This window comes from Dufourea novaeangliae, unplaced genomic scaffold (assembly GCF_001272555.1).
Source record: "Dufourea novaeangliae isolate 0120121106 unplaced genomic scaffold, ASM127255v1 scaffold267, whole genome shotgun sequence".
Classification (NCBI taxonomy): domain Eukaryota; kingdom Metazoa; phylum Arthropoda; class Insecta; order Hymenoptera; family Halictidae; genus Dufourea; species Dufourea novaeangliae.
The window spans coordinates 342,668-369,114 of record NW_015374140.1 but is presented as its reverse complement, the minus strand read 5'-3'; the positions used below and the strand labels follow the sequence as shown (position 1 = coordinate 369,114).

Below are 26,447 nucleotides of genomic sequence, written 5' to 3'. Positions count from 1 at the left end.
ATATAGTCATGGGATTAATAAACGACGCATACATGTATGTCTACAATTTTACTGTTTTTTATTAATAGCACGTCTAACAGACTTGGTTACAATGCCCTTCTTGAAATTTTAAATGTTCGAATATATGGGCAACTAAAACTGTTTCATTGATATATAAATTTATATTATTCCTTTACAGATATTTACTTTTAAAGTAGTTACTATACATAATTATATTCCCCTTGGGAATGATACTTCCTTGAAATTGAAATTGTAACAGCCACTACATTTATTCCCTTAGTAAAGCTAATTGCAGTAGCGGAATCACTTTTAAAGAAGATAGATCTGCCAAAACAGCCTTAAAATATACAATTTTATTAGACACATTTAAACAAAATGCTTTTATCTACTAAGAAGAAATATATTGTAGTGAAATAAGTCGTTTTACCTCGATACTTTGAAATGTATTGACTTGCATCAAATTTTCTTTTCGAAAACTCAAGATAGCGATCGCAAGTAAAGGAATGATTTCTAAGGAATCATAGCCTAGAATTAAGTCCCATAAATAGAGTAACTGCTCCGGGGATAAATGGCCACTAAAACCTCTCATAATCCATTTGAAAACAACTTTAATCCTAAAAATAAGTCATATTAATTGTATCCTCATCTGCGATCGTAATAAGAAAATTGAACTTACGGTTGTATATGAAAGTTCCTAAAATGTGTCCAAAGGAGGGGTTCGTGGCACTGAAGTAATCTTTCAAAAAGAAGACACAATGCGACTATACCTTGTTCATGGTTGGACACGGTATGTAAGCGGAACCAATATCGCAAATAGAAGGCTCTGAAGGTGAAATACATAGCACAAGGATCGTCGTAGAGATAACAAAAAGGAGTAGCTGCCAGATAATATGTCCATTAGGTTTTTTGTTTCTAATCATTCGTAACAAAACTTATTTACTAGTTTTCATTTTTACTCGTACCGTACATCGTAAATCCATGAAATGGAATCACGCCACTTGGTGGAAATACCAAAGTGTTTTCTAATGTGGCCGGTTTTCCTTGCAAAACTGCGTGAATCACCTGCCCACCCGCGCTTCTATCAGTGGTCACAGGTGCCAAAACCTCTGAATCGCGTGAGAAACATAACATCGTTTTGTACAACACATCTTCGAATACAAAATACTGGTCGTCGTTTCTCGCAGTTAACTGTACGTCCTGAAACGAAGGAGAAAAGAAAATTGTACATGTAGTATGTAACTCTGTCATAGATTGCATCTATGTAATCTGTATTTACCTTTATTATTAAATTATCTATAACTATGTCGTATTGCAATACCATGTTTTTTAATTCCTCGTAATATTCTACATCCTGGAAAAAATTTATTTTTGCCGTTATTTATAAAAATATCATTTAATTGATCCTGAAATAATATTGATGGCTATCAGTTATACTGTTTTGTTCCTGCCTTTGAGAGACAAAGAAAATAATTGTTAAATAAATTGTACATTTGATGTACAGTGTATTCCCACCTTATAATCAAATTCTGTTGATATTTATAATCGCAATACGAAACCCCACAATGTCATAGGAGTAATGATGAGCGATCGAGAAAGAATATATAGAACACAAACAAGCCAATAACCAATGGAAACATTGTAACGATCGCGGAAGTATATCCACTGCACTCTATAATTTTGATGCCAATTATAAACGGTGCGAGTACAAGGTGGTATACATACAGTGAATGTTTGTATCGATACCGAGTAGATCCTAACAATCGAGGACTAGTATGTAACTTGAAAATGTGGGTTGCTATTTTTACATTCTTTTTCACTATAGATCCCAACACAAGGGACCATAGATGTCCACGAAGCGATCGAGGAGCCCCACGCTTCAAGAATTCTTGTGCGATCGGAGCATGATTGGATCGCAACACTTTTTCACCAAGATGGATCCTTTCCTCTTCCAGATTACCATGGTTCTCTGAAGTGTGCATGTCTGGATTCACTCCTAACAGTGGCATCCCCTTGGCCAATTCCGCATACACCCGTCTCTGTTTAATTCAAATATCGTTCGTTTGTTAAAAGGAACATAACACAGTTGAAGTTTACGAATATTAAGGGCGAACCAATTGCGTAAGTGTCTTTACGCGAATCTGTATGTGACTGAACTCCCAATTTAATTCGTCCCTGAAATAGCGATCATACGATGATTTTCAGACGCGGTATTTTTTGTCTGAAATGATTCAATGATAGAGATAATAATGAAATGAATATATACGGCTGTTTCTTGAAAGAAGGATTCCGTATAGCGAATAGGACATCTAGGAAATCTTTCGGTGCGTACAATGGCCTAAATTGTGATAAATCTGAAAATTCCAGATTATTAATTGCTGAAGTATTTCTATCACCAATTTCTATAACAAAAGCATAAGATGATACTTTACCGATGTCGTAAGTACTTAATTCATTCCATTTTTCAGCAAGTTCATCGCGTTCTTCTCTAGGTCGTATACGAGCTAAGGCGACGTTTAATTCATTGCACGTGGAATTCAGTGATTTTTGTATTCGGCGCTCCCATTGAACTTGAGCCTTCTTCAAGTAACTCAAATCGATTTCTTCCGCGGATGGTACCGATGATGGAGACAATGAGCTCTTGAAACAATTATCTTAATGATTAAATGAATAATTAAACATAATTCATATTTGCCTTAATTTAATCGCAACGGAGATTTAACGGACATGGTTTAAATAATAAGTTTATCCGAAAAGAGAAAAACCAAACTAATTGAGCTGACTCGGGTCTAATTGAATACACAAAATATGAACGTTATTAAAATATATTCAATTAAATCATTGCCATCGAAATATATGAAGTATATAAGTTTGAAATCTTTAAAAATTCAAATTACAAACTTGCGACCTAGCCCAATGAAACACCGTGTTTCTAATCTCAGTTTCTAAACCGTTACTCTTCAACGCGTCCATTAATGTATTTCTAAAATCTCCTCTCTTCACCGCTGTAGACGCAACGAGTTTCTAAACAAACAAGTGTTATTAATTACATATCTCGAATTTTTTAAACACCATACATAATGCACTCGTAATTCAAACATTGTTTACCTGTATTTCACTGTAAAGACTTTTATAGTTAGTCATGCTTCGTATCTCCTCTGTTAATCTCTCAGCGGACTTTTTTAGCGCCGTTTCTTTAGACCCTTCCGTATTTTCCGACATCCTTGCTAATTTTCAAATGCTTCGAACACGCAGAAAATCTTCTCTTTTCCGATTACCTGTAAGAAATTCAAATAATTGCATTCATTCAATATAGGCTACAACTTTCTCGTTAAGGGATTCCCGACATTTCGTGAATTATTTTTCATGTTTTTTCGATTCCAATGATACAGGAAGTATAGAAAAAACTAGAAAATTGTCGAAGCAAATTACCGTAGGGTAACCCCTTGAATTTTACTATGCACCAGGTTGCTTTCCCAAAGATCTTCCTGTGGTCTTTCCGCATTACCTTCTTTCGATTGTTTAATTTCTATCTTTCGATCGTACTAATCGGAACTTTTCTCTGGGAATATTGAATTTTTCTTCGATACAATCGACTGATCACATACCAAAAATTCAGGTTGACGCGCTTGCAGGAAAATGGCGGCGCGTAACCTGTGTTTTGAAACGTTTCGTGGTACGTAGTCGGGGTCCCAGCACACGTTGACAATGGATATCTCAAGCATGCTTGAGGTGCAAGTGGACGAAGTGAAGGAGGTGGACAGTAAAGAAAATGGTAAACTCAGGAAATCTTTTCAAACAGTTTCGACAACGTTTCCGCCAGATTTCGTACCTAACCCTACTCTGTGTTGCAGTGACTCCCAGGGAGCAACTTCCAAGCACGACAAATGTATCATCACCGATTTCTCAAGAAGAAACCAACTTTTACAAACTTATGTTTGGAAATGGTGAGCTCCTAACATGTCACGAACTCTTTCTTGTCAGTACAGTCTTGTTTTTTACTTCAATGTTTTCCACAATATAAACTGGCTTGATGTATACCAAACTTTATTTTTCACTTTCTTTCTTTTTTCTTCTTTCTGAAAAACCCTATATGAAATGCATGAGAATTAAACACAGATGCATTGATTGTTACACTATTAGATATGTCTATAATACTTTTACCTTTGAGAATTTCATTTCACTGTAGTTTATTGGTAAAGAAATACTAATCCAATCAGACATGTTGTTCTACATATATGAGTATATTCACATAAATGCACAGATAATTGTGACCAAGTTGTAGCTCAGATCAAGAATCCTTCTTCTGTCAGTGCTGAAAGGTCAAATAAATTAGTGAGCTATGTGTATTTTGGAAGCTGTTTTATTTCTCTACCTGTGTTCCATGTCAAATTATTTTCAAATATCTTCCAAAAGAGTTATTACAACGTCTTTATTGTTAAAGTATACAAATTGAATGTATTGGGTTTTTCAGACATTTCTGTAGTAAGATTTCGGAAATTACATTGCACAGCATGTGATGCTCATATTGGATCTGCACCAGGAGATGCTGGGAACATGTTTGAACATCCTGTACTGCATACATTATTGTGTGCAAAATGCCGTGACTTCTATGGTGATGGCACCTTTGAACAAGGTATTTAAATCATTGGAGACTTCCTAATACATTACAGAATCATATTTTCTATCGCTTAATTTTATTTTGCAGGTGATGATGCCACAGATATGTTTTGTAGATGGTGTGCTAATGGTGGCAATTTATATTGCTGTTCATACTGTAGTAATACTTTCTGTTACAAGTGTATTAAGCGAAACATTGATCCTGTATTAAGAAAAAAGATTGAAGCTGACGAACAGTGGAAATGCTTTGTCTGTGATCCTACAGACTTATTTCCAGCAAGAGCAACTTGTCGGGCTCTGTTAGAATCTATTCAAAGAATGACTAGGTACCAAGTAGTATAAGTGTTCCATTTGATGTAAGTGGAACTCGACGTTATAATATTTTTTAATGTTCGTAGGTTTTTAGAAAACAGTTGTAGATTGTCGCAACAAGAAATAGATGACAAAATGAATTTAGATGAAACGAATTGTTGTCCACGTAGAAGGAAAAGGAAGCGCCGAAGAACTGGTTCCAACTCGGATGACGACGACGTGTCCTATACGCCCAGACCAGTACCTGCAACTGCACCCACAAAGAAAAAAAAGAAAGGTCGCCCTAGAAAAGTTCTCAATGGTAGCAATGTGTCGACTTCTGGTCAGTCATTTAGCGGAACCGAAGATAATTCAATGGATCATAGCGAGATACTACCATCCTTACTCTCGTGCGAACAAAGTATGGTGGAAGTTGAAAATGAAACTGTTAACACGGATGGTACAGTTGTTTCTCAGCCGCCACAGAACTCATTACCACCCAGAATAGAAGCTAATTTCATTCAGCAACCGATGTTTAACGCTATCATGAATGCAGTTGCTTCAAACTTGTTACAGTCTACTCCTTCCGTGGTACCTATACGTCATGTACACAATCCAATGAATCAAGTGAACTTGTTTCAGGCTGTCCAATGTTCGCCGCCAACACCTATGGTAACAATACCTAACCAGAGTGCTGGCATGTTAAACCGGTTTATTTTACCGAAAGTACAGCCAGAGGCACCGCCTAAAACGGCGAGTTCAAATGTTATAGAGATCGAAAGTGACTCGGAGGACGTAGCTGTCGTTGGCCCGTCACGTAACTCCCGTTCCTTTAAAGATCACATTGATAACAATAAAGCCGTACCTATTGCCCTTGTGAGTTCAAAGAGTTATAGTTTTGTTGTAAAAAAGCCAGAACTGTCAGAGAGGTGCACAGTGAAAACTCTTAACCAGAGATTGATCCCTCATGGTCAGGAGATTGATAATATTATGACGAATTTGAGGACTAAACTTCAAAGTTTGTTCGAAATATCCAAGCTACAAGAAACGAAAAAGTATGGACTAAATGATGCTCGTGTCACAATAAAAAACTTTCACCGCGAGATCCGGGATACTGTGTCTCAATTAGCATGTATTAACGACAGAATAGTGCGTGAATATAATCGATGGAGAAGGTATCAGTTGAAATCAACTACCACTCCAATATCGGAAAGTAATAATTCCCAGAAGGTGAAAGAGGCAGTAATACCCCTTGATATGACCTGCGTCAACGAATCTGATTCCGATACCGAAAACAGTGAATTTGAAAACAATATTATACAACCGTCAGAATTTGTTGGTACTACAAACGTGGTAGATGGATTAAAATCGTTTAAGAAAAAAATTTTTACGTCCCGTGCTGTAGGCGACGATTGTATTTCATTCGTAAATAAGACTGTACAGGTATTTGAAGGTGAATTGGACGACTATGATAAGTGTATAAGGCATTCTTCCACGAAGAAATCTGATACAAAGTCGGGAATACAGGAACAATTTGAAAATTATGAAGAACAGTTTATTCATTATTTGCAAACGTGCATAGTTTCGGAAAGTGTTGAGTCTGAAGAGTCCAAGGATCTACCTGATCCAAATGAAACACCGTTAAAAGACTTGATAGAGGCCAATTCACCATTCATTTCAGAGATGTTGGAAACCATGGACAAATCTGTTATGTCCAGTGACAGTAATGATATAAGATCCTCTAATAAAGAGGAGGATAGTAATTCAGAGCCACCTCTACACCAGGACGTAAATTCTATTACACATCACTCTCAGGAAAAGGAGTTTGTACAAATGGTTCCCAGCATGAACAGTGATTTAGGTAAAAAGGGTCTGGAAAATGCGTCTGCACCTGTTAGTGATGCACAGGAAAAAACTATATCGCATGAAAAACGTTTTTCTACCGATAATCAAATTTTTGTAGCAAATATACCTACGGAAGGTAGTAAAAATACGAACACAATTAACTGCAATACCATAAATTCTGCAGGAAATAATGAAGACGACTGTGCTATTATTGATGATTAAATAATAATTGTAAGAGACTATCGCAAATTTCATTAAAACTCTAATTGTTTTTAGAACTTTTCTCCATCTCATTTAATTAATTGTTTATGCAGGTACTGCTTTGAAAAATTTTATTTATGGTCAAGTGTATCTGGAGAATCGAAAGGCAGTCTACCAGCGCATAAATTCCGAATGTTATCTATCGATATCTTAATTTAAACAATTCGTTACAAAATTTCGAATTGATTCTTATGTATTTTTTTTTTTTAAATATACATTTCAGGCGAATCGAAATGTATTTGTTAAATAATGAAAGAACTCTCATTAGACAGATGAAATATTGCGTATTTATATGTATTCATAGAACTGCATAAAAGGTGGTCGATGAAACTGTTCTTTTTTTATAACCGTATTTGAAAGTGTCATGACTTTCGTGTATATGTATATAATGCATCGCCTAATATAGAGTAATGTAAAATTTTTTTAACGATTTCTGTCGGTAACATTAAATCGCATTTTTTCATATTCGATAACAGTTGCTTTATTACCAACAAAAACACAATTTTGTTATGCTCGTAATACTGTCATTTAAAATTACTCTGTAAGACTGCACACACTTTGGAAATATTTCCTGAAACGGTTGGAATGCGTCAGCATGTGGCTGGTGAATTCGATAAATTTCCAGAATTTATATAAATATGCAATCTTACTGCTACACCTATATTTGTTTAGGTAATACATGTATGATAGATATGGATGAATGAGTGCCCGTAAAAGGGGCAAGGTGGTCGTAAAAGTATGTTAACGATGATCGTTGTTTTGTATGATCCGCGATAGATTACTTTTAGCTTAGCAACTGTATTCTGAGCTGTAGCAAGCGAACATTTCCATGATACTCGCAAATTCGTTTGTTAATTTCAGGTAAATCAAATTCTACTCAAATAAATTTATTACATACCCTGGAACGCGGCTATTTTTCTTGAATAAACGTGGCACAGATGCATTCAAGATTTTAAGTAATACACCTTAGGCATTATTTATTCTTTGATTTGTTAAACAGGATTTAACGAATTCAAGGCACCTTGTTTCTTTTTGTCTATGTCGCGATTTCTTATAGTTACAGATGTTTAATACATACAATATATTCATAAATCGTAAACACTGTATTGGAAGTCTATTTTTTCTTATTTAGTTTTATTAATTTCTCATTCGTTTTCTCCTTCCTCTTGTACACACAACGATCCTAGAATTCAATATATTATTACTTTCTCTTATCGGTCAGGTAAAGTTTTATCTTACGCAGATAGATGAATATTTCTCATTATACATATGTATAGGTACAATACAACATGTCCATAGAAATTTTTCTTGTAAAAACAGTTCGAACACGTAACGTCTTTACGCGATCGCAGTCGACTGTACAAAAGAATCGAACACAACATTACGAAAACACAGTTCGTACCATTTTTTCAGTATAACAAAAAAAAAATCGTTTGCACGCTTACAAACAATACAATGACTGTAAGAAAAAGCATTACAAATCTGTTGTTACACTTGAAGACACCACAGTGATTGTTTAGTATGTCGTAACTACGATCTGAAATGTAGTTACGTCCAAGTACTCAGAAATTATGAGCCGTTGCTTTCTTCTTCTCCTCAGAAAATTAATTTTCGTTTGTGAAACAAAAAAACAACAAAATTATTTATCAATTCTCATTAACATAATAAATTTAAATATCTTGACACTCCAAAAGTTTAAGAAGAAAATCTTCATTGATCACTTCATATCTAATATGATGTCCTTTCGAAGACAATTAAAAAATATATACGGCTCAAAATTTGAATACTTCTACCTCTATTTGTAATCTCATATTGGTACAGACACATGTAGCAAGCTCATAATAGCGCTTTAAAGTACATTTGAGCAAAGAAATCCTTAGTGACTGATTGTGGAATGAAAAACAACGATAGTATCAAGGGGTGACGCAAGTTGAGAATAGCATAAAAAAATGCTAAAGACTGCGCCACTGGATGATATATGTACTTTCGCAACGTGTCACCTAACAATTATCATTTTCTTTCTTTTTTGTTTTGAACTGCAACAAACAACGACAGTCTAATCGCTAGCACCTTACATGACATTTAAAGTGTCGTTAACGCCCTTCTCTTTCCTTTTTTAATCCTCAATAGCGGAATTGACCTTTTCTGCCCATACCGTTGTGGTAGACTCTGAGCGGTGTGTAATTCCCATTTCCGTTCATTGCTGTGCATAGAAGAAACAGGGAGAAGGGATGATAAAATAACTGATAGAAAAATATAACTAAAACTTAAATTAACTATTTAACAAAATAGTAGCAGAAGTTAATAAAAGAAAAAGAAAAAAAAGGTAATACCTATAATCTAAAAATAGCAGAAAAAGAATGTTTCTTGTTTTATAAAAAATAAAAGAAATGTTGTAAAATTAAACGAATCAAATAGCAGAACAAAGTATATATAAAAATAATTGATGAAAATATTGATCAGCTCCTTACAATGAAGCATAATTTGTCAAGCATAAAATATACATATACAAGTACATTGACATTTTCCTGCAGGCGTATCTAATAGATTCTAATATTCCATTGACCTTTTGGCGTTCGCTGCATGCAAGGAGAAATGTTATGAGTATTACGTGTAAAGGACTATATGTATAAGGACTTTGGCAAATGTTAGAGAAAGGATGTTATTTACATGGATATAACAACTGAAATATATCGGTTTGCGTTTAATCTATCTGAAATGAACAGTGTATCAGAAAACTATTAGCCATTTCAGTGCGTTTCTTTTCATTCTTACAGTGATACTGCCGTTTAAAATAACGAAAACAATCGTAACTGTGATTCAAACCATTTCAATGATTTCAGGATACTCACTCAGTTCGTATTCCTTAATTGCAGCTTGTGTATGAAATGGAATTTATGTTAGTTGCAATTGCTCCCGTATCTGTACTGATAATTATGCTTACCCTGCACAACGGTGGGTGGTTGTCGAGGGCCCTGTATAGTATGTGCATGACACCGCGGCTTCAATAGGCCATGATAGAGTACGAAATACAAGGCGGCGACGGCTGCAGCTGCAATGGCCATGCAACGATAAACGAATCTCAACGAGTCAACGATATCAGAGTCGTCGACATTTATATAAGCACCAATCACGGCTCCGGTACACCGACCTATACCAAGAAGACAGAGACATTTGAATTACTTAGACAAACTTGTTTGGCTACAAACAATTACGGTTTAATTAACGATTCAAGTTTCTTTCGGCATGCATACCGATACAGAAATGCGCAATCACAGGTAATGCTTGGGCAGTTACGGTTAAATGCCGTGGGACAAGATGTCTGAGATAGAGAATGGCAGTCACCCACATAATACCAAGAGTAAAGACTTCGAGAGCTTCCGAAATAAGGGACCACCAAGGTCCCGAAACGAGACTCAATCCAGTAAACCTGAAAATAAATTTTAGAAACTTATTATTACGAGTTAAATGAATTTTTATGATATATGTATACACATACATATATTGCGGTAATATTATAACTTACCTACCTAATAATATACACAGTAAAGGCAGTAATGAGGAGATTACTGTGGCCGCAATAATCGACAAGATGTTCAGACTTCCAAAGGAATAAGAATGCCGGTATCGCTCCTACGGTCATAGCTACACCAATAGGTAACTCGTTGCCCCCTAATTTTTGTAAGTGTCTGAACAATGAAAGAAACGTTAGAATTGGCTGAGTTTGAGCCAGTCATTGAATTAAAATCTTTAAAACTCTTACAATGGCAGGTAACTATCCATGGCGCTCCAAAAAGTTCCCATGACAATAAGTATGATTACCAAAGCAGCAGTCTCACTGCCATACCTTTTGATAGCACTCATGGGAAGTGCTAGCATGCCACTTCTAGTGTGCCACCACCATTCTGGTGGACTCAGAGGCATACCATTAGCACAGATCGCAACGAGAGCCGTTAAAAGCATCATAGCAACGTGTAGTGCGATTGGCAAGTAGTAGAAGGAATTTAAGTTTTCTAGCAAAGTGCAGAGGTAGCCCGTTACTGGGCCAAAAATAGCAAAGCCCAGGGAACCAAAGGCCAATTGACGACCCACATCTCCACGTCCGCAGGACGTTTCTCTCGTAGCTATCACGACTGCAGCGTCAATTAAAGTTACAGCTGTAGTTGGGAAAATATCAGCGACCGAACGAATCGTCAAGTATGTCCAGAATACTAAATGCGACCAATCCTCTGTCCGTTGGCACTGACTCTCTATGAAAACACTGTCTGCAAGAGAAGTTGCGATAAAGTTTATCGGATTCCGGATATTCACAGGATGTACTTAACGATGACACATCAGAAGACGATACTACCTGGAAGCGTGTATGGATCAACCAAGTTGCATTCGATGGAACAGCTCTGATAGACCTCTGCCATTCTCGCTTTCAGTTCTGGGGGTATACGACAAGCGAAATACTCAGCCAGAGGATACGCACACCACTCTCTGTCGCTTTCATTGTTCAAAGCTTGACCCAGAGTAGCGTTTAAAGCCAGATTACCAGTGTACTCGGTGTAAACGTGGCACACCACACTGTCACCCTCTTTGTAGCATAAATGCGGCGGCTCGCTATCGGCCATTGCGAATCTGCGATTCTTCTTGGATTCCTCCTGTTCCTGTAAAATGTTCAATGTTTCTTACTGTATCATGGTCATGGTTGGCTCTGGGTTCAAAAGTACAGTGTGTCGAATCAATTCGAAATCCGGCTTTAGGACATGAAAACGATATACCCCTGGTATGCCCTTTAGTCTTGACAGTGTCTAAAGTGAATTAATTCTCTTGGGATATTCACCTGCGTATACATTTCACTCTCTAGAGGAATCACTGTGGTATCACCGCTACCGTCTAGAACTCCGATATCAGAGTCAATGGTCCCAGAGGCAGTGAAGCCATCATTGTCGGTGCGCCATCGTTTCGATCCGACAGGATAACAAGCGTAATTACAGTCTTCCAAGAGCAACGGTCCAGCCCTAGTATCGTCAAACCATCTGTGGCAAGAAACACGATCCTTGCATCTTTCTTGCAGCACCACTGCACCTGTCTGGTCGCAGTTAAACTTTAGGCCCGGCCTTCTTCCTTTAGGCAGTTCGACGTGATCCACGGATGGAATGATTAAAAGAAACGCATAGAAAATGGCAGACAGGATGCAAGCGATCGCGATCATCACCCGAAGATAACGACCCGTCGATGACTTATTTCTACCCTGATGACCCGCCAATTTGTCGGCAATGGGACTGGCAATCAGGGGCCCTACGATCGCTATCGCTGGCGAGATCATTGAAATCATTCGGATCTTAGAGGCAGCCCATTCCTGTGAATATGATTTTACTCGTCAGAGAAACGTTATATAATGTGTCAAAGAAATAAAAACATATAATACATAGGTAAGTATAGTGCAGATAGTAGAACGTACATATTAAAAAACATAAATAGGAAAGAGATATTCTATAATAGAATTTCAAAATAAACACATTTCAGTCATTCATTTCTACATTTCAAATTAGTTACTATTCTGTCATCTTTAGAAATTAATGGATCTATTCAACTTGCTCCACTCGACCCACACGTACCTCCAAAGAATAGGAATAATAGGAGTTTCAGTGAAAGGAGATTGGCATTGATAAACTTCATTTTCGGCAAGCCTTTCGTGGTCTCCATTCTTTCCGTGGACGCCGTTATCGTCATCTTGAATATATCCGGACCTTTCTTTGAATCGCAGGTACAAATAATCGAGGAATTCCAGACGACCCAAGGCCGTCTATTACGCCGATGGTCCTCCTCCTATCACCATTTTTTTGGTCCACTTTTAGCTACATTTCAATCAAAATAATCGTTCCTTCGTTAAAACTCAATCCTTAATCCAAAATCGAACACATTCATGTATTAGTTTCGATCCTGTATGTAATTAAGGAATCAATAGGTTCATCAACGATTATAAATTCGACTCACTCCATCGACGATGATACACGACGAATGGTCCCCTTATAACGTTCGACTTCCGGCTAGCTTCTTAATGGCGCGGTGGTTCCGTACGCTGAAAACAAAATAATTATATTTTAATAAACCATCTAGGAGGATCTTACTGGTATTTTTGTCTTGCTTTCCTCCAGATACATTTTATTCTTTATTACCTATATCGATGTTTTGCTAACAGGAATTGGAGTAGCTAGAATCTCGAAGCCACGAGAATTCATAGCAAGATAAATACAAGTGTTATATCGAAGAGATGTGCCAAAATATCACCGAATCGATCTATCATCTCCCAGTCGAGAGTAATACGGAGTACTTGAGTTGTATATATACATATATATGTATTGAGTTAAGTTATCTCTAGTCAAGGTACCTCTAGTAATAAGAAGTTCAGGCATTGTATTTCGTTCGTGATAGATATTACTTCAGTACACACTTTTGTCTCTGAATTTTCATCGATACATTTGTAAGACAGTAACTGTATACCTAACGTATCTTGCGTAGGTAAACGAAAAATTGCTCTTTAAACTTGGAATTATATTTTAATGCTGCACTACTTATGGAACGACGTGATATAAGCGGTGCTTCTGGTATGAATAATGAATGAAATTAATCTCCTTAAGTATTTACAAGTTTCGACCGATAAGTGGGTAGCAGACCTTAAAGTTTGTTTCACAAGAAACAGGTTCTCCGGATCTTTCATTCGGAGGGACAGGTGTGTTCCCATGAACGAATCTCCTCGAGTCCGCGTACCTGCGTCGCTTTAATTCCGCAAGGAAGATTGGAGAAACGTATCTGTAGGCGCAAGTGCCTCGAGCGTTTCGTACACACTTAATACGCCCTCAACCCTTCGGGGTTCAAGCGTTGAGTCTATTTCGAGGGGTGAGGATGCAATATCAAATGTTCCAGACAACGCAGAGACGCGGCTACCGTCGGCTCGCGTTTACAGCTTATTCAATTCTCCTCGGATTCAAATGACAAAAGTACGCTTCACCGTTGCAATCTAATCCCTGTACATTACTTAAAAAAGTAGCGTAGTTGAAGGGCCGCATACCACTCGGTAAATTTAAAACAAGTTCTGAAATAAATGTTAAACTGAATGTTAATTTGACATAAATTTCAGTAACTTCCGAAACCAAGAGGTAACAGGCCCTTCAAGGCCCTTTCCTTACGCCAGTTTTTCCCCTATCGAAAGCCGAGTTTCCTTGTGAGGGTACGTACTTACACATACATATGTACGTATAAAACTCGTGGTGAAAAGCTGTATCTTCAAGAGAAATGAGAATACGCAAGTACATGCATGTACATATATCTTAGTTTGTCCGTTTGTCAATTTTTCTTTAACCCTAGATCACTAAACTATGTTGTGAACATGTGTCCAGGTTGTACCGAACAGTTGTTACTGTCTGTAGTTTTCATTATTTTCAAGTCTGATCATCATAAATACTTATACTAAATAGAAATGATATTTCTCAAAAATATCACGTGTTTCCTCATGGTCGTAATTTTTACATAAGTCACAGGATAGTTTAATGTTTAAGGGGTTAAGTTCGACTTCACGGGAAACCATTCCAGATGCAGCCACAACAACCGTTCCAGGTCAGCAAGACGTCTCGTAGCCGTATGGAGATTCATCCCCTCCCCGTGATTCGTCTGAACTGATTATGCGGCGACGTAATTGTCACGAGAGAACGAAAAGATGACGGCATCGTGTTCTGTCACCTAGCACACGCTTGTTCCGCTCCTCTTCCTCCTCCTACGCGGCGCAGACGGCTCATAATAATTAAACGTCCGCCGGTTTCACTCAATCGTCCACCACACTCGCGGATGTTTCAACTGGTCAGCAACCGTCTTCGCGGCGGTCTTAATGCATTCAAGAAGGAAACGCGAATTAACGACGGCGGCCGTTAGTGCAGCTTTAACGATTCTCGGTTCCAACCGCATCGGCGGCCGCCCAATCACCGCTTTCAACCCCTTCGCTCTCTGTGCCGCTCGGGCATTTCTTCTTTCCCATTGCTCGCTCCGAATTGCATTTCTTCGTCAGTTTTATTACCTTTCTCGAACAAAATGTTAAAGGTTAATGCTCGACGAGAAACGAATCATTAACGCCGATATCGGAATGGTCATTAGACAATTCGCAGAAGCGACACGAATGAAATATTGCCTCGCATCGGTCCGTTTTATCTCAGCCCGGAATCGCATTTTCATGCGCGACAGCTCGATTATTGCCGCTGCCCGAAGCGAAATGCTATTTTTCACCCCCTTTTCCCATTGCTACACACACGGCTGTAGTAACGTCGTGTATTTCTTTCTGCTCGGGGTCGAACAGAAAGGCAACCCGTTCGATTCTACTCGGGCGTCGAGTAACTTTCGAACGATTTGAATGTTTCAGGTAGACGTTCTTTTCCTCTTTAATACGATGTTCCTCGTATTTTCACCGAGCAAACCGTGCGAAGCAGGTACTCCTCCGAGTTTCAATTATATATTATTACCATTTTGATAGAAACGTCAGCCTTCGAGGAACACGGGTGTTACGTATTCGCCTAGCTGATATCATTCAACGATGAAACGATAGCCCTGTTAGGCTGCTGACTAGTTTCTCCGCGTGTTCGCCGCTCCATTTCGCTCCATCGTGGATTCCACGAGTCCGCAACCGCTTTTCGATCATTATGGGATCAGCCTTCGAATATGGGATAAACGTGGGGTCTGTAGCCGACAGGTGCGTACACTGGAATGGCAACCCTAACTGGGTTAACGACAGGTCACGGAAGCCTCGAATGTTTTCGCTCGCTACGCGAACCGCCTATCGTGTTTTCAGGCGCATCGTGAAATTTCTACGCTGTTGCCTGTCGAATTCCGATGCTAGACTAGATAAAGGGAAAAAATTGCCCTTGTAACGACGACGGTCGTGTTTCGTGTCTCGATGCGATCGCCGCCCGTCTGAACACAGTTACACATGTCACAGCTATTCGCCCTGCAATAAAATTGTGCAAGCTTCCACGCGTTTGTGTTTGCTGTGACGTACATATTAGTTATATTTTCCGTTTACATATTGTTACCATAGACATAGAAATATAGACTACGCGTCAGGCTGGGCCGGCGTCCCAACTTTCGGAAGGGACGGGTTACTTTCGGACGCCAAGTCCTCCGAAAGCTAACTACCTCTTTCGAAACTTGGGACGCCCGTTTCAGGGAGATGCGAAGTCTATACAATTTCTGTCTCTATGATTGTTAAATATAAAGACTTCATTGGACGTACTCGGGATCAATAAATGAACGTTTTGAAAGTCGGTTGTCGATTAACCTTCTTATGACCATAAACCGACGTTATTCGCATAAAAATAGAGAAAATCTCGTCAGATACCATACGTATAAACGTGTAAAGGTTTCTGAAATAAGGGGAATCTAAAGACGGTCCCCGAGACCAAAAGAAGACACTGTTCGTCCCAGAAATCCCAGCGTATATGTACTATGTACCTACTGTGACTATCCGACGAAGCTAATTAAAAAAATAAACTGTCGGCAGAGCTTCTTGCAGGCCACGGATGCTTGTCACGTGTGCAGATTGTTCACACTGTAATTCGCGCCAGCTTTCTTTTCCATCGTAAACGTACACAACCTATAAATAGTTACGTGCGAACATTGCCTTTTAAGCCGGTGAGATTCATTTAATGGTTAGCTGGTCCGCATTACGGCGAACGGAAGTCATGATTGTGATTACGACGCGCGCCCAATAAATATAGGAGCGATTGAAACATCATAGTTTCAAGCCTTTACTTCGGCTCTATTTTTAGCCGGATGTCTCTTGCGTTTTTATAAATCGTTGGAATCGCTTGTACCCGTACCCTAAAGTCTCTTCGAACGGACCATCGAATTCCGAAGCGTGTAATTGGCTAAAACGGGAGAAGCGACAATGACAAAACGATCGGACATTTTTTTAGAAATGGATACATAGACAAACATTCTTTTTCTGGTTGCGGTATCTGGATGTCCTCCGAACACAACTAGTTCCTTACGTCATCGAGAACAGGTTGTCGATTACGTCAACGTTCGCTCCGGACACCTTGAAATCTATCCTTACGTTTGATACCACTGCAATTAAATGCAATCGTTCCTTCAGGGCCGCGTTACGATTGCAGGACGATGACCTAATTCGATTTAGCGATTGACTTCAAATTATCGAACACTTTTCGGTCGCCGTACTGAAATATGAAGAATAAGTAATTCAGTATCCCTCCCAGAACGATTTATATTTCAATCGAGTAGGGTGATTAAAATCGTCCACGTCTTTTCTTCTCTGATCGATAACGATAAGGGATATTAAACATTTTTTTAAATGTTATCAATTCGGGTAACATTACTAGGTGGCAATTAATGTAATGTTAGAAAACGAGGGTTTAAACATGAACGGATGTCACCTGCACGCAACAGACTCGTGTGAGAAACATCATATGCGTGTCCTTCCGCCTACGCATTACTCTAACACGACAACTACAGCCTCGAGAATTGGGTTAATGAAATCGTGCAAGAGGAAGACCTACTATACATACATACGTTTCACCTCCGTGTCTGTTTACGACTTTAGATTCTTTCGTAGTGACGAATTACCAGCGATTACATAAATTCTTGCCAAAATTGTCCTCTTTTAATTTCCGAAAAATTCTGTTTGTTGGAATGATTGCTTCTCGTTTAACGAGCTGGAAAAGCATCGGGCACGACAGAGGTTCTCAAGATAAAACGGAGAGAAGCTCAACCGGAAATTTCTAATGATTTCACGTTTCTTAATTGCATTGCTGAGCGACACGCAGGAAACGAGGATACTCGGCTTCACTCGGACGGTATACACACGTCTCAATCTTCCCTTTGGTTGCCTACCGGAAATAAAACACAACTTGTAAGAATTGCGAGAAAGTCTGAAATTGGAGAAAGTAGTGATAAAGTGTAGCACAGTTGGTGAAAGAGATTTTAATTATTGCAATTGACAAGTTTTCAACTGAAATTATGTCCAGTCAACATCCTCCTATTCGACTACGACTACGATATCGAATGACGATCAACCTAATTCAACCCCTTCTATTTAACGTTCTAAACAAAATCCACGCCCACCCAACTATTTCACACAACAGTTACCGATATGAAACCTGAAATTTCTCAATGCAGATTAGATCCAACCATCGCAAACAACGTTTGTGTCTCACAAATCGTCTGGCTCACCTTCGCAACACCACTCGACACCAGGCGATGGGGTACGGGTCTGGTTGATGGGGGTTTTCTTTTGAATTCGCGCGGGACTACGTAAAAGAAGAACCGTAGACGAGACAGATTTCACGATCGATTCGAATTACTCATTCAAGCGGTCGCACGGCTTGACGCCTAATTCAACCCCATCACCAACCCCGGACTGTTTCGCCACGATTTTCTCTCCCCTTCGGCGTGTTGCACCCCTTCTACGATGCAAGAAGCTACGAGCTAGCTTTCGAAAGCATATTATGCAGGTACGGGGTGATTGCGCTGTTTCTCCTCTACCCTATACGGTGATTACACGTTTGGTGCCCCTAGTTTTCCTCGCAGCTGTCGTGCGTGTGGCTCGTTTTCCGATTGTCAGACGGTCGTTTCGATGATTTGCATTGTTATCTATGATATTTAGTTGCCGTTTCTTTCACTCGACTTTCCAGACGGCGAAGGTAATATGTAGCAGCTTCCTTTTCCATCGAGAATCACTGCTGGATGCTGTACAGCTAGATCCGAAAACGGTGCCTCCGGTACTTCCGCCGTTAACCCAACTTCGGGATTCGTTACGAAACTACTTGATTCCAATTCCAGTACATATCTATAGTTCTCTTATTATGATCTTTTACAAATAAAGAGACATCGACCTACAAAAATTTCTTAACGTTGGAATGAACTCTGTGCCTTGGCTAACTCTCGATCCCAGATTAGAATCAAGTAACTTCGGTAATTCATTTTAAAGTTTTATCCTGGAACAGGACGCAGCCAGTCCACGGCCACGCACAGTGGTGATTATATATGCAGAATGAAGAGCAACAGCACGGAGCAGTGCACTATGTAGTTCACGAGTATATTAATAATGTACGGATCGGTGCATACCAATATTGTTTATTTTCTCCGACGAGCCGGACGCTCGACGTATATTTACCGCGCGGCAGATAACGGAACCACGACGGTGCGCCGTAGTCTCTTCCTTGTTGCTCGCGAGCGTATACGAGAACAGGACACGTGCACCGAAGAGGACGACGAACGGTGGAAAAGAAACGAGGAAAAGGAGTCCCATGGAGCATCGTCATCCGGGCGAATCGACTCCCAGAGAATCTTTTCGATCGCAGATTACAGCCCCCCCCCCCAACCCCCGACACGGTAAAAGTAAAATCACGTTCACCGCGAGTACAATGAATTTTGCCGCACGCCATGCTCGCCGGTTGTCTTCGACGGTTAACGGTAGTCGATACCAAGCCAAGAACGGTTCTAAGCCGACCCGACCGGGAAATTGCATCGCCGCGGATTCGATAAGTATACATACCTATGTACATGTATATTAGCGATTCGTTGATACTTATTAGTCTTTGGAGAACGGAACCTATTTCACGGAAAGTCTTGTCATTTGCTAGCGACAATAGCGTCTTCAGAAATTTAACGATCCGTCGTCGCAACTCGAGTTAAAAACGAAGTCGTCTGCCGGTCTGTAATTAATGGCAACAGTATTAACAAAATGTTCAACAGCCTGAACTAAATTTAATTAATAACCATCGAACGTGAGCGCCGCAAAGTCTGACGGTATTCGCAGCAACGAATAATTTCGTTCGTAACTGCATTTTCGAAATTAATCACGCCGTTCGTTGAGTTTTCTATCGTCTCCGGTTCTAGCTAGCTATACGTCGCGAGCCTTAATGGCCCTTCACATGTACCCAAAGCAGTCTTTATACCTTTGAACCGCGTGTGTGTGTGTGTGTGTGTGTGATACGTGGGTTCCGATCGTTACGAAATCACAGGGGTTAAACACGATTCCTGATCATAGAGCGTGTCCAGCATCGGTACTTCATTTTCGTTGTAACTTTCAGCTTCGTCGATTCCAATAACGCTTTGTTACAAAGAAAATCTTTCCTCTTGTGTTTCCCAAAAGTATATGTTCATAGGACCAACCTGGTCATTCACTTGTTTAAAACAATTTGATAAGTTCTCAGATTATGACAAAAAAAGTTCTACCGTCAACTGTTAACTACTTACTACGAGACATCTAAGTACGCAATTACTTTGTTATCCACTGTACGTATCCCACTTTCGTTTCAGCTGAATTATACAATTTCATTGAGTTTTCGTAGCACCTCGTGAAAGGTTTCGCGTCATATTATGTTTTTAAATAAAGTAACGGTTTTAGGTGTGCGCCGAATCATTAAATATGGAAGATGGGAAAGTCCATAAAAAAAAACACTAACGTTCAAAGTCCCGATTTCGTGTATCACTCTTAGATCGATGTTACGCATCGATTCAATTAGAACGAACAAATATCGACCGCCATATCATCTTTATAAAAAGAATGGAACCGGTTTCTACGAATTCTGTTAGATTGTATGGACATGTATTCCTCGCTGACAATCGGAAAAGAAACTGTTTACATTCGTTGACCGATCTAAGAACGTGGCAAGCAAATGATCGTCACTGAAAATGCGTACTTACGCGTTCTCACTGAATGAATGTGAAAAATGATCTATTCGCGTGATCATTTTCATGGACGTTATGACATATATTATGTACGATGCTGTCCCATTTCCATTAGCATCATTAGACGCACAGAGGCATTCGCATTTCTGTGAAACATTAGTTCGATATTTTCCCGATAAAAACGCCGGACAATCAGCGAAATAGTTCATGTTTATGCGTGTAGATACGACTGAATTTACATGAAAAAAATTGTTGCGACGTTTGCTATGAAGCGTGGTTATCACAGAAAATATGAACGATGGCAAATCAATCGACACACTTGCAAATGCTATTTCACTTACGTGATCGAAAATGCTAAAGGCGAAGAGACGGTAAGTAAATACCGTGCACGACGTTATAAATGAATTAAAAATGAACGGACTTGTAACCTAATCAAACTCGTTCATAAGATTTCTCCGTGAGGAAGGAAAGACCAACCAATTATTCCAATAGATTATGGATTAAGAAAAATGTTCAATTTCACGGATTATTCACAGCGTTGTATCGCAACAAAAGGCGGGATAATCGTAGGTTGTAGACAATTAAAATCGAACAACCCGACACGCGTATGAACGAGACACGGACAAATCACAAACGTCAAACTGTATCCGTTAATTAAATCAGACTGTTGCGGGATTAATTAATAGAATAAGAACGTGAAAAAAAGCGTAACGCGGTGCACTATGGTCCATTCACGGCGTGGAGAGTTTGCCAATGAAGGATGTCGTCCGTTAAAAACAATTGACTACGATTTAAGACGAAAACGGGGTCACGTAGATCCCGAGTGTTATATGAGAGAATCGACAACGGGGACGTATGCACCGAGATGTGTACTTTGATTCAGGTATTGATAAGGTTGCTGCCCGAATAGAACGGTGTTCGTGATCAAAGAAAATGTGAATAAAATCACTCACCCCCAGGAGGCCAGATTCACTGCACTTTTTCTTCAGTTGTCGTTCGGACAGATATTTTGGAAAAAGAATCACAAAGTGGTGCGAATGGATGAAATCATACCTCCAGACAACAGCTCCAAGCTCCAGCACGAAGTCTGGCGAGCGACTGTTGCGTCCCGGTTTGTCCACGACACGAGTCACACGACTCCCCTGCGGCTTGCACTGCACGCCGGCTCGTGCTTTTCCCCGCGTAAACGTCAATGCGAGTGCTCTCTACATCTATACCCACCTTTGCAACATCTTCCGTGCACCTTCGGTATCCTCTGAACATGTGAATCGAACCAATAAATAAAAAATAATGATCCCAATTATTTACAATAATTGTTTTATACCTAAGTGAGCTATTAGAATTCATTCGAACCAGGTGTACAAGACGGATTTGAAACCGTTAAACAGACATGTTCAACAAGTCAAAATGCAGTTTGGTGTTTAGACGCAACCCGGCTTTTGCTGTTATTTCTACCTGTTTCTACCTAACCTAGATTTTTCGGTCAATTTTCCCATTTGATTCTTTTCGTATTCCATAAGGAGAGTGGATTACATTTCCCCTGAAAGTTATTTTTAGCATTATGTAATAATAATAGAATATGTACATATGTATTCTCGTTTGTCCGATGAGGAAACATTCTTACATACATGTACATACAATTTTGTTGTTCGATCGATACTGATTGTTTCGTTTATATACAACCCATTACGATCAGCAGGACACGTGAAGTTCTATTATATCAATCGTTCGTCGATAGGGAAGAAATTGCGACGAAATTTTCACGTTCGCGCCTAATTTTGCCCGTTGTGCTGCATTTCCTGTATCCCACCTTCTCCTTCTACTTCCGTCTCGCTAACCTCATTCGATGGAAGCGCTATGAAAGCATAATACAAACTTGCTCGTCAAACACTCTCGAGACTCGACCAACGGCGTTTCTGCACAAGGCAGCCTAGGATCGACGCACCACGATAGTCGTAATAATTTCGGATATTTCGTGCCCCGTATTCACGCCATTATGGATTCATTAGCGAATTACGCCAGTGATGGGGATAATAGTAATAATTCGGAAGATCCCAAGGTGAGTACATACCTATAAATTGCTTGTGAAAACCGTGCGTGGTACCTTTGCCTTGGCATCCATGACGCCTGAAAAATTGTTGAGTATACACACACTCGATACTATGGCTCCTGGTATAGATTTTCAAGTCGTGAAAAAGCTTTTTGACAATGAACGAATCAATGTTTTGTTTTAAATACGCTTCTTGTTATCCTAAATTTAATCATGTAATTCTGTAACTGCCTCCTGCATACTATATATTTATGTAGACCTATTCGTGAACCTATTACATGTAACCAATGTACTTGCATGATTGATCGTAAACGAATTGAAAAGGTATATTTAAAACATAATTATGAGATTAACTCACTTGTATCGAGTCAAAACATTCGTACAGAGGTGTGTATAACTCTAGTATCGACTTTAAAATTGGTACTAAAGTAACGTTAGTTAATAAGAATATACCCATAGTGTATAAGAAGTTTCTAGCATGTGAACTATTAAACATCTCATTGTGAATATTGTTTTTCAAAGATGTCGTATGAAATACATGGTGATGCCAGTGAAAGAGCCAGCGATGCCAATTATGACCCAGTACAAATGGACATGAGTGAGGTACAGTGAAATTGAATGTTTGCAAATGTTTTTTCATTGTGTTAAGTATGAAACATTACAACAATTACTAGGACCATGGTGACTTTATGGGGGCTGTATATACATGTAGGATCATATACCGGTTATATAAAAGGTCTATTTAGTACTTGGTTTCTGGAGGTCATGTCAGAACCACATAAATGAAATCTAGTTTTGTCACAGCACTTTGTTTGGATCCTTCCACTGTTACAAGAATATATGAAATACATGAACATCCTCATACATGAAAGACAATAAAGGAAGTTTCTTTGTAATGGACAGTGAAATATCTATTGATTTGTCAGAAAATAAACTCGGAAACAACTTTATTATTTTGTTATACTAATAGATTTTGCATCTGAGATAAATTATTGTATTATTCACGTTTCAATGTAATATTGCCCTTACTTAATTAAGACATGACCTTAAATTATTGTGTGGCAGAAACAATGAGAGTAGACATTGAAATATTTAAAATTTAAATAATAAGTAAATGGGTATAGTGCCATTTCGTGAGAAAATATTAACACGTAGCTCTGTTGGTAATACATGATACAATATCTACGCACCTCGGCAAGGTCTATGCTGTGTGAGGGTCTTTCAAGACTACCCCAAGTCCTATTCAGCAAACAGAGGTGAGTAGAGGAAGCTGGAAGAAGGTAACACTAACAAAAAATCAACCATCAAAGAAACCACGTGTACAAACACATTCGGGTAATAACTAAACTGCTAAAGCAGATAAATATGAAGGGCCCTCATATTCCTATAATTTCTCTTCTATGCAGTGGTTGCACCCTGTAAATTTTGTTCATTCACTGAACATTAACTGAACTGACAATTCATAAAGATATGTAGTAAATAAAAATTTTTATATTGAAAAAAAAAACTTTTGTATCAAGTACAACCAAGGCTGTGAGAAATAAGTTATTTATTATTATTAATAATATATTATTGTAAAAATTCTTAGTCTTAAGTGCATCAAACATTGGGATTTAGTTATCCTAATATGGCTATCATTAATGTTGCAGACTCAATATTCACACGAATAGCAATTTTATAATTAAGATTGTGAAGGTGTTTATCACGATTTACTTGTTATAATCATAGGATACAAAGTTATGGTGTATGGAACATTGATTGTTGCTAAATTGAGGGTACTAAAATGTAATTTATAATATAGTTTTTGTAATGTAAATCAAGATTTATGTTTCATTTACTATAATGCGTGGAAGGTGTATAGTAACTTGAATCTTTTTTATTTCTTTAGGAAAGCAATAACAACAATTCGTCCAGAGAATCCAGTAGCGAACGTGCAAATAGCCCAGTAACACAGTCAAGGACAGATGCATCCCGACCATTACCTTCCCCCTCAGACCAGAGGTGAGCTGGTTTGTTCATGAGTATATTTTCCTCCAGAACATGAGTGTTCTGCTTTCAATGTCGCTTCTATTTACATTTATAAGAGAAACTTGCAACATATTTACCACGTAATACATACAGAATAATAATACGAATCTGTGTGGTATACCCTGCAGAACGTAATCGTTTTACAGGCGATCTGATCATGAAAATCATACAGCAAGTTCCAAAGACGACCACAAACGCGGAGCTCGGTCTGATCGTAACAGACATATGAGCGATAAAGGACGGCGATCTTCCTACGATGATAGAAGGCAACGAGAGAGTAGTCACAGAGAGAGTAGAGATACAAAGAGAAGTCGAGACGATGATAAGAAGAAAGACAAGAGTTCATTGGGGTGCAGTCGTGACGAGAAGAGCGATGACAGAGAAAAGAATGATAAAGATCATCACTACCGTGATGATAGAAGGGATCGTAATCGGGACAGAAACGATAGAGATAGACGCAGAGACAGGGACAGGGATCGCGAGCGCAGGCATTCTAGGGACGACAGGTCGAAAGATAGACATCGTGATGATAATAGATCTAATTATCACAAGGAGAAGGATCGTACACGTTCAAGGTCAAGATCTAGAGACCGTGCACCGCCACCATTTCGTACGATGAGTTACAGAGAGGAAAAGAGCAGGAACAAATTGGCTCAATTAGAAAAGTTGGGAATTGAATTGAAAGCACCAGAAGGGGATACCCCGACACTTGGTGTTCAGAACGAACAAAATTACTATAATCCTTTGGCAACGGCGACACAAGGAAAGTACGCTGAACAGATACAGAAGAGAAAACTCTTATGGGCGAATAAGGTAAGGTTTCTAGATTTTAAGATCGGTCTGTTTTTTTTACATTACATTGCTGTAAATTCATGACATGATTCTTTTGTTTCTAGTCTAAACAGGATGAAGGAAAAACATCGTCCACAACAGCTTCAACTGCAAACACGTGGGTCGGTACAACATTCACTCATGACCAGGATGGAAAAGTATCTGCGAAGTTCAAACGGTTAATGGGTATTAAGGATGATTTACCAACCGCTACGACGGCAGGTGCTAAGCCAGATATATTAAAGAAACAAGAGGAAATGTTTAACAATATGGAACAACAGTATGAAGTAGCACGTGCTACCACCCACACGCAACGTGGCGTTGGGCTCGGTTATGCCACTGGTGGCTATCAATTTCCACGATAAAGTACAATGAAACTTTTCGTATATTTGGTTATTATTAACAACGCCTACCACAGGTATAACCATAACTTCTGTCGTTAGTTTTGCAATCTTGTCAGGTCGATTGATAAAACAGAGTTTTGATTTGAAAGTCGTTATAAATAGTGACTACATAGAGATAATTGCTAGGCTTATCAAATAAGAGTCCGAAAGATCTTGTGAGAGTTATTGTAATTAAATTGTAAACAATGAAAATAAATTTGTTAAAACTCTAAAGGGAACTCGGTGCTCTCAACTTGATGACACTTATCCCTAATTAGTTCTGGTCATGGAAATGAGAGAGAGAGAGAGATATGATGAATCTTTTTACGCCATGATAAATGTTTTACAGCATTATTAATATAATTTTCATTGTATCCAAACGGTGTATGTACAAATACATATGAAATACATCGACGGAAATGACATTCTTTTTTCCTTTTTTTTTTTAAATAAACATC

General features: G+C 38.8%; 4 protein-coding genes across 4 annotated transcripts; 2 read left to right on the top strand and 2 right to left on the bottom strand.

Moving 5' to 3' along the window:
• Window positions 1-268: 268 nt before the first annotated feature.
• LOC107191460 (TBC1 domain family member 19) lies at window positions 269-3,219 on the bottom strand. Its single transcript, XM_015580518.1, has 11 exons — window positions 3,106-3,219; window positions 2,899-3,021; window positions 2,430-2,637; window positions 2,264-2,351; window positions 2,112-2,172; window positions 1,806-2,036; window positions 1,277-1,351; window positions 963-1,197; window positions 677-878; window positions 428-614; window positions 269-337 (listed from the first exon to the last, which is right to left on the bottom strand). The coding sequence occupies exons 1-11, from the start codon at window positions 3,217-3,219 to the stop codon at window positions 269-271; spliced, it is 1,593 nt and encodes a 530-aa protein (XP_015436004.1).
• A 430-nt stretch (window positions 3,220-3,649) lies between these two features.
• Window positions 3,650-7,143, top strand: LOC107191449. Its single transcript, XM_015580505.1, has 6 exons — window positions 3,650-3,772; window positions 3,852-3,944; window positions 4,472-4,633; window positions 4,706-4,943; window positions 5,016-6,984; window positions 7,068-7,143. The coding sequence occupies exons 1-5, from the start codon at window positions 3,706-3,708 to the stop codon at window positions 6,973-6,975; spliced, it is 2,520 nt and encodes an 839-aa protein (XP_015435991.1). The 5' UTR covers window positions 3,650-3,705; the 3' UTR covers window positions 6,976-6,984; window positions 7,068-7,143.
• A 1,975-nt stretch (window positions 7,144-9,118) lies between these two features.
• LOC107191455 lies at window positions 9,119-12,735 on the bottom strand. Its single transcript, XM_015580511.1, has 9 exons — window positions 12,597-12,735; window positions 11,843-12,378; window positions 11,366-11,666; window positions 10,778-11,279; window positions 10,545-10,703; window positions 10,269-10,444; window positions 9,959-10,165; window positions 9,867-9,890; window positions 9,119-9,217 (listed from the first exon to the last, which is right to left on the bottom strand). The coding sequence occupies exons 1-9, from the start codon at window positions 12,733-12,735 to the stop codon at window positions 9,138-9,140; spliced, it is 2,124 nt and encodes a 707-aa protein (XP_015435997.1). The 3' UTR covers window positions 9,119-9,137.
• Window positions 12,736-22,604: 9,869 nt separating this feature from the next.
• LOC107191447 (arginine/serine-rich coiled-coil protein 2) lies at window positions 22,605-26,019 on the top strand. Its single transcript, XM_015580503.1, has 5 exons — window positions 22,605-22,756; window positions 23,270-23,350; window positions 24,636-24,748; window positions 24,922-25,588; window positions 25,672-26,019. The coding sequence occupies exons 1-5, from the start codon at window positions 22,694-22,696 to the stop codon at window positions 25,969-25,971; spliced, it is 1,224 nt and encodes a 407-aa protein (XP_015435989.1). The 5' UTR covers window positions 22,605-22,693; the 3' UTR covers window positions 25,972-26,019.
• Window positions 26,020-26,447: the final 428 nt, after the last annotated feature.

What these genes read in the sequence shown, in the direction of transcription:
- LOC107191460 (XM_015580518.1), bottom strand. Translation starts at nt 3,219, where the DNA reads ATGTCGGAAAATACGGAAGGGTCTAAAGAAACGGCGCTAAAAAAGTCC. An exon ending in GTCTTTACAGTGAAATACAG is followed by an intron (nt 3,022 to 3,105) that starts GTAAACAATGTT and finishes TTGTTTGTTTAG; the next exon opens with AAACTCGTTGCGTCTACAGC. An exon ending in AGGAACTTTCATATACAACC is followed by an intron (nt 615 to 676) that starts GTAAGTTCAATT and finishes ACTTATTTTTAG; the next exon opens with GATTAAAGTTGTTTTCAAAT.
- LOC107191449 (XM_015580505.1), top strand. Translation starts at nt 3,706, where the DNA reads ATGGATATCTCAAGCATGCTTGAGGTGCAAGTGGACGAAGTGAAGGAG. An exon ending in TGATGGCACCTTTGAACAAG is followed by an intron (nt 4,634 to 4,705) that starts GTATTTAAATCA and finishes TTTATTTTGCAG; the next exon opens with GTGATGATGCCACAGATATG. An exon ending in TCTATTCAAAGAATGACTAG is followed by an intron (nt 4,944 to 5,015) that starts GTACCAAGTAGT and finishes TAATGTTCGTAG; the next exon opens with GTTTTTAGAAAACAGTTGTA.
- LOC107191455 (XM_015580511.1), bottom strand. Translation starts at nt 12,735, where the DNA reads ATGACGATAACGGCGTCCACGGAAAGAATGGAGACCACGAAAGGCTTG. An exon ending in ATGGATAGTTACCTGCCATT is followed by an intron (nt 10,704 to 10,777) that starts GTAAGAGTTTTA and finishes TTCATTGTTCAG; the next exon opens with ACACTTACAAAAATTAGGGG. An exon ending in ACCACCCACCGTTGTGCAGG is followed by an intron (nt 9,891 to 9,958) that starts GTAAGCATAATT and finishes TTCATACACAAG; the next exon opens with CTGCAATTAAGGAATACGAA.
- LOC107191447 (XM_015580503.1), top strand. Translation starts at nt 22,694, where the DNA reads ATGGATTCATTAGCGAATTACGCCAGTGATGGGGATAATAGTAATAAT. An exon ending in ATAATTCGGAAGATCCCAAG is followed by an intron (nt 22,757 to 23,269) that starts GTGAGTACATAC and finishes TGTTTTTCAAAG; the next exon opens with ATGTCGTATGAAATACATGG. An exon ending in TACAAATGGACATGAGTGAG is followed by an intron (nt 23,351 to 24,635) that starts GTACAGTGAAAT and finishes TTATTTCTTTAG; the next exon opens with GAAAGCAATAACAACAATTC.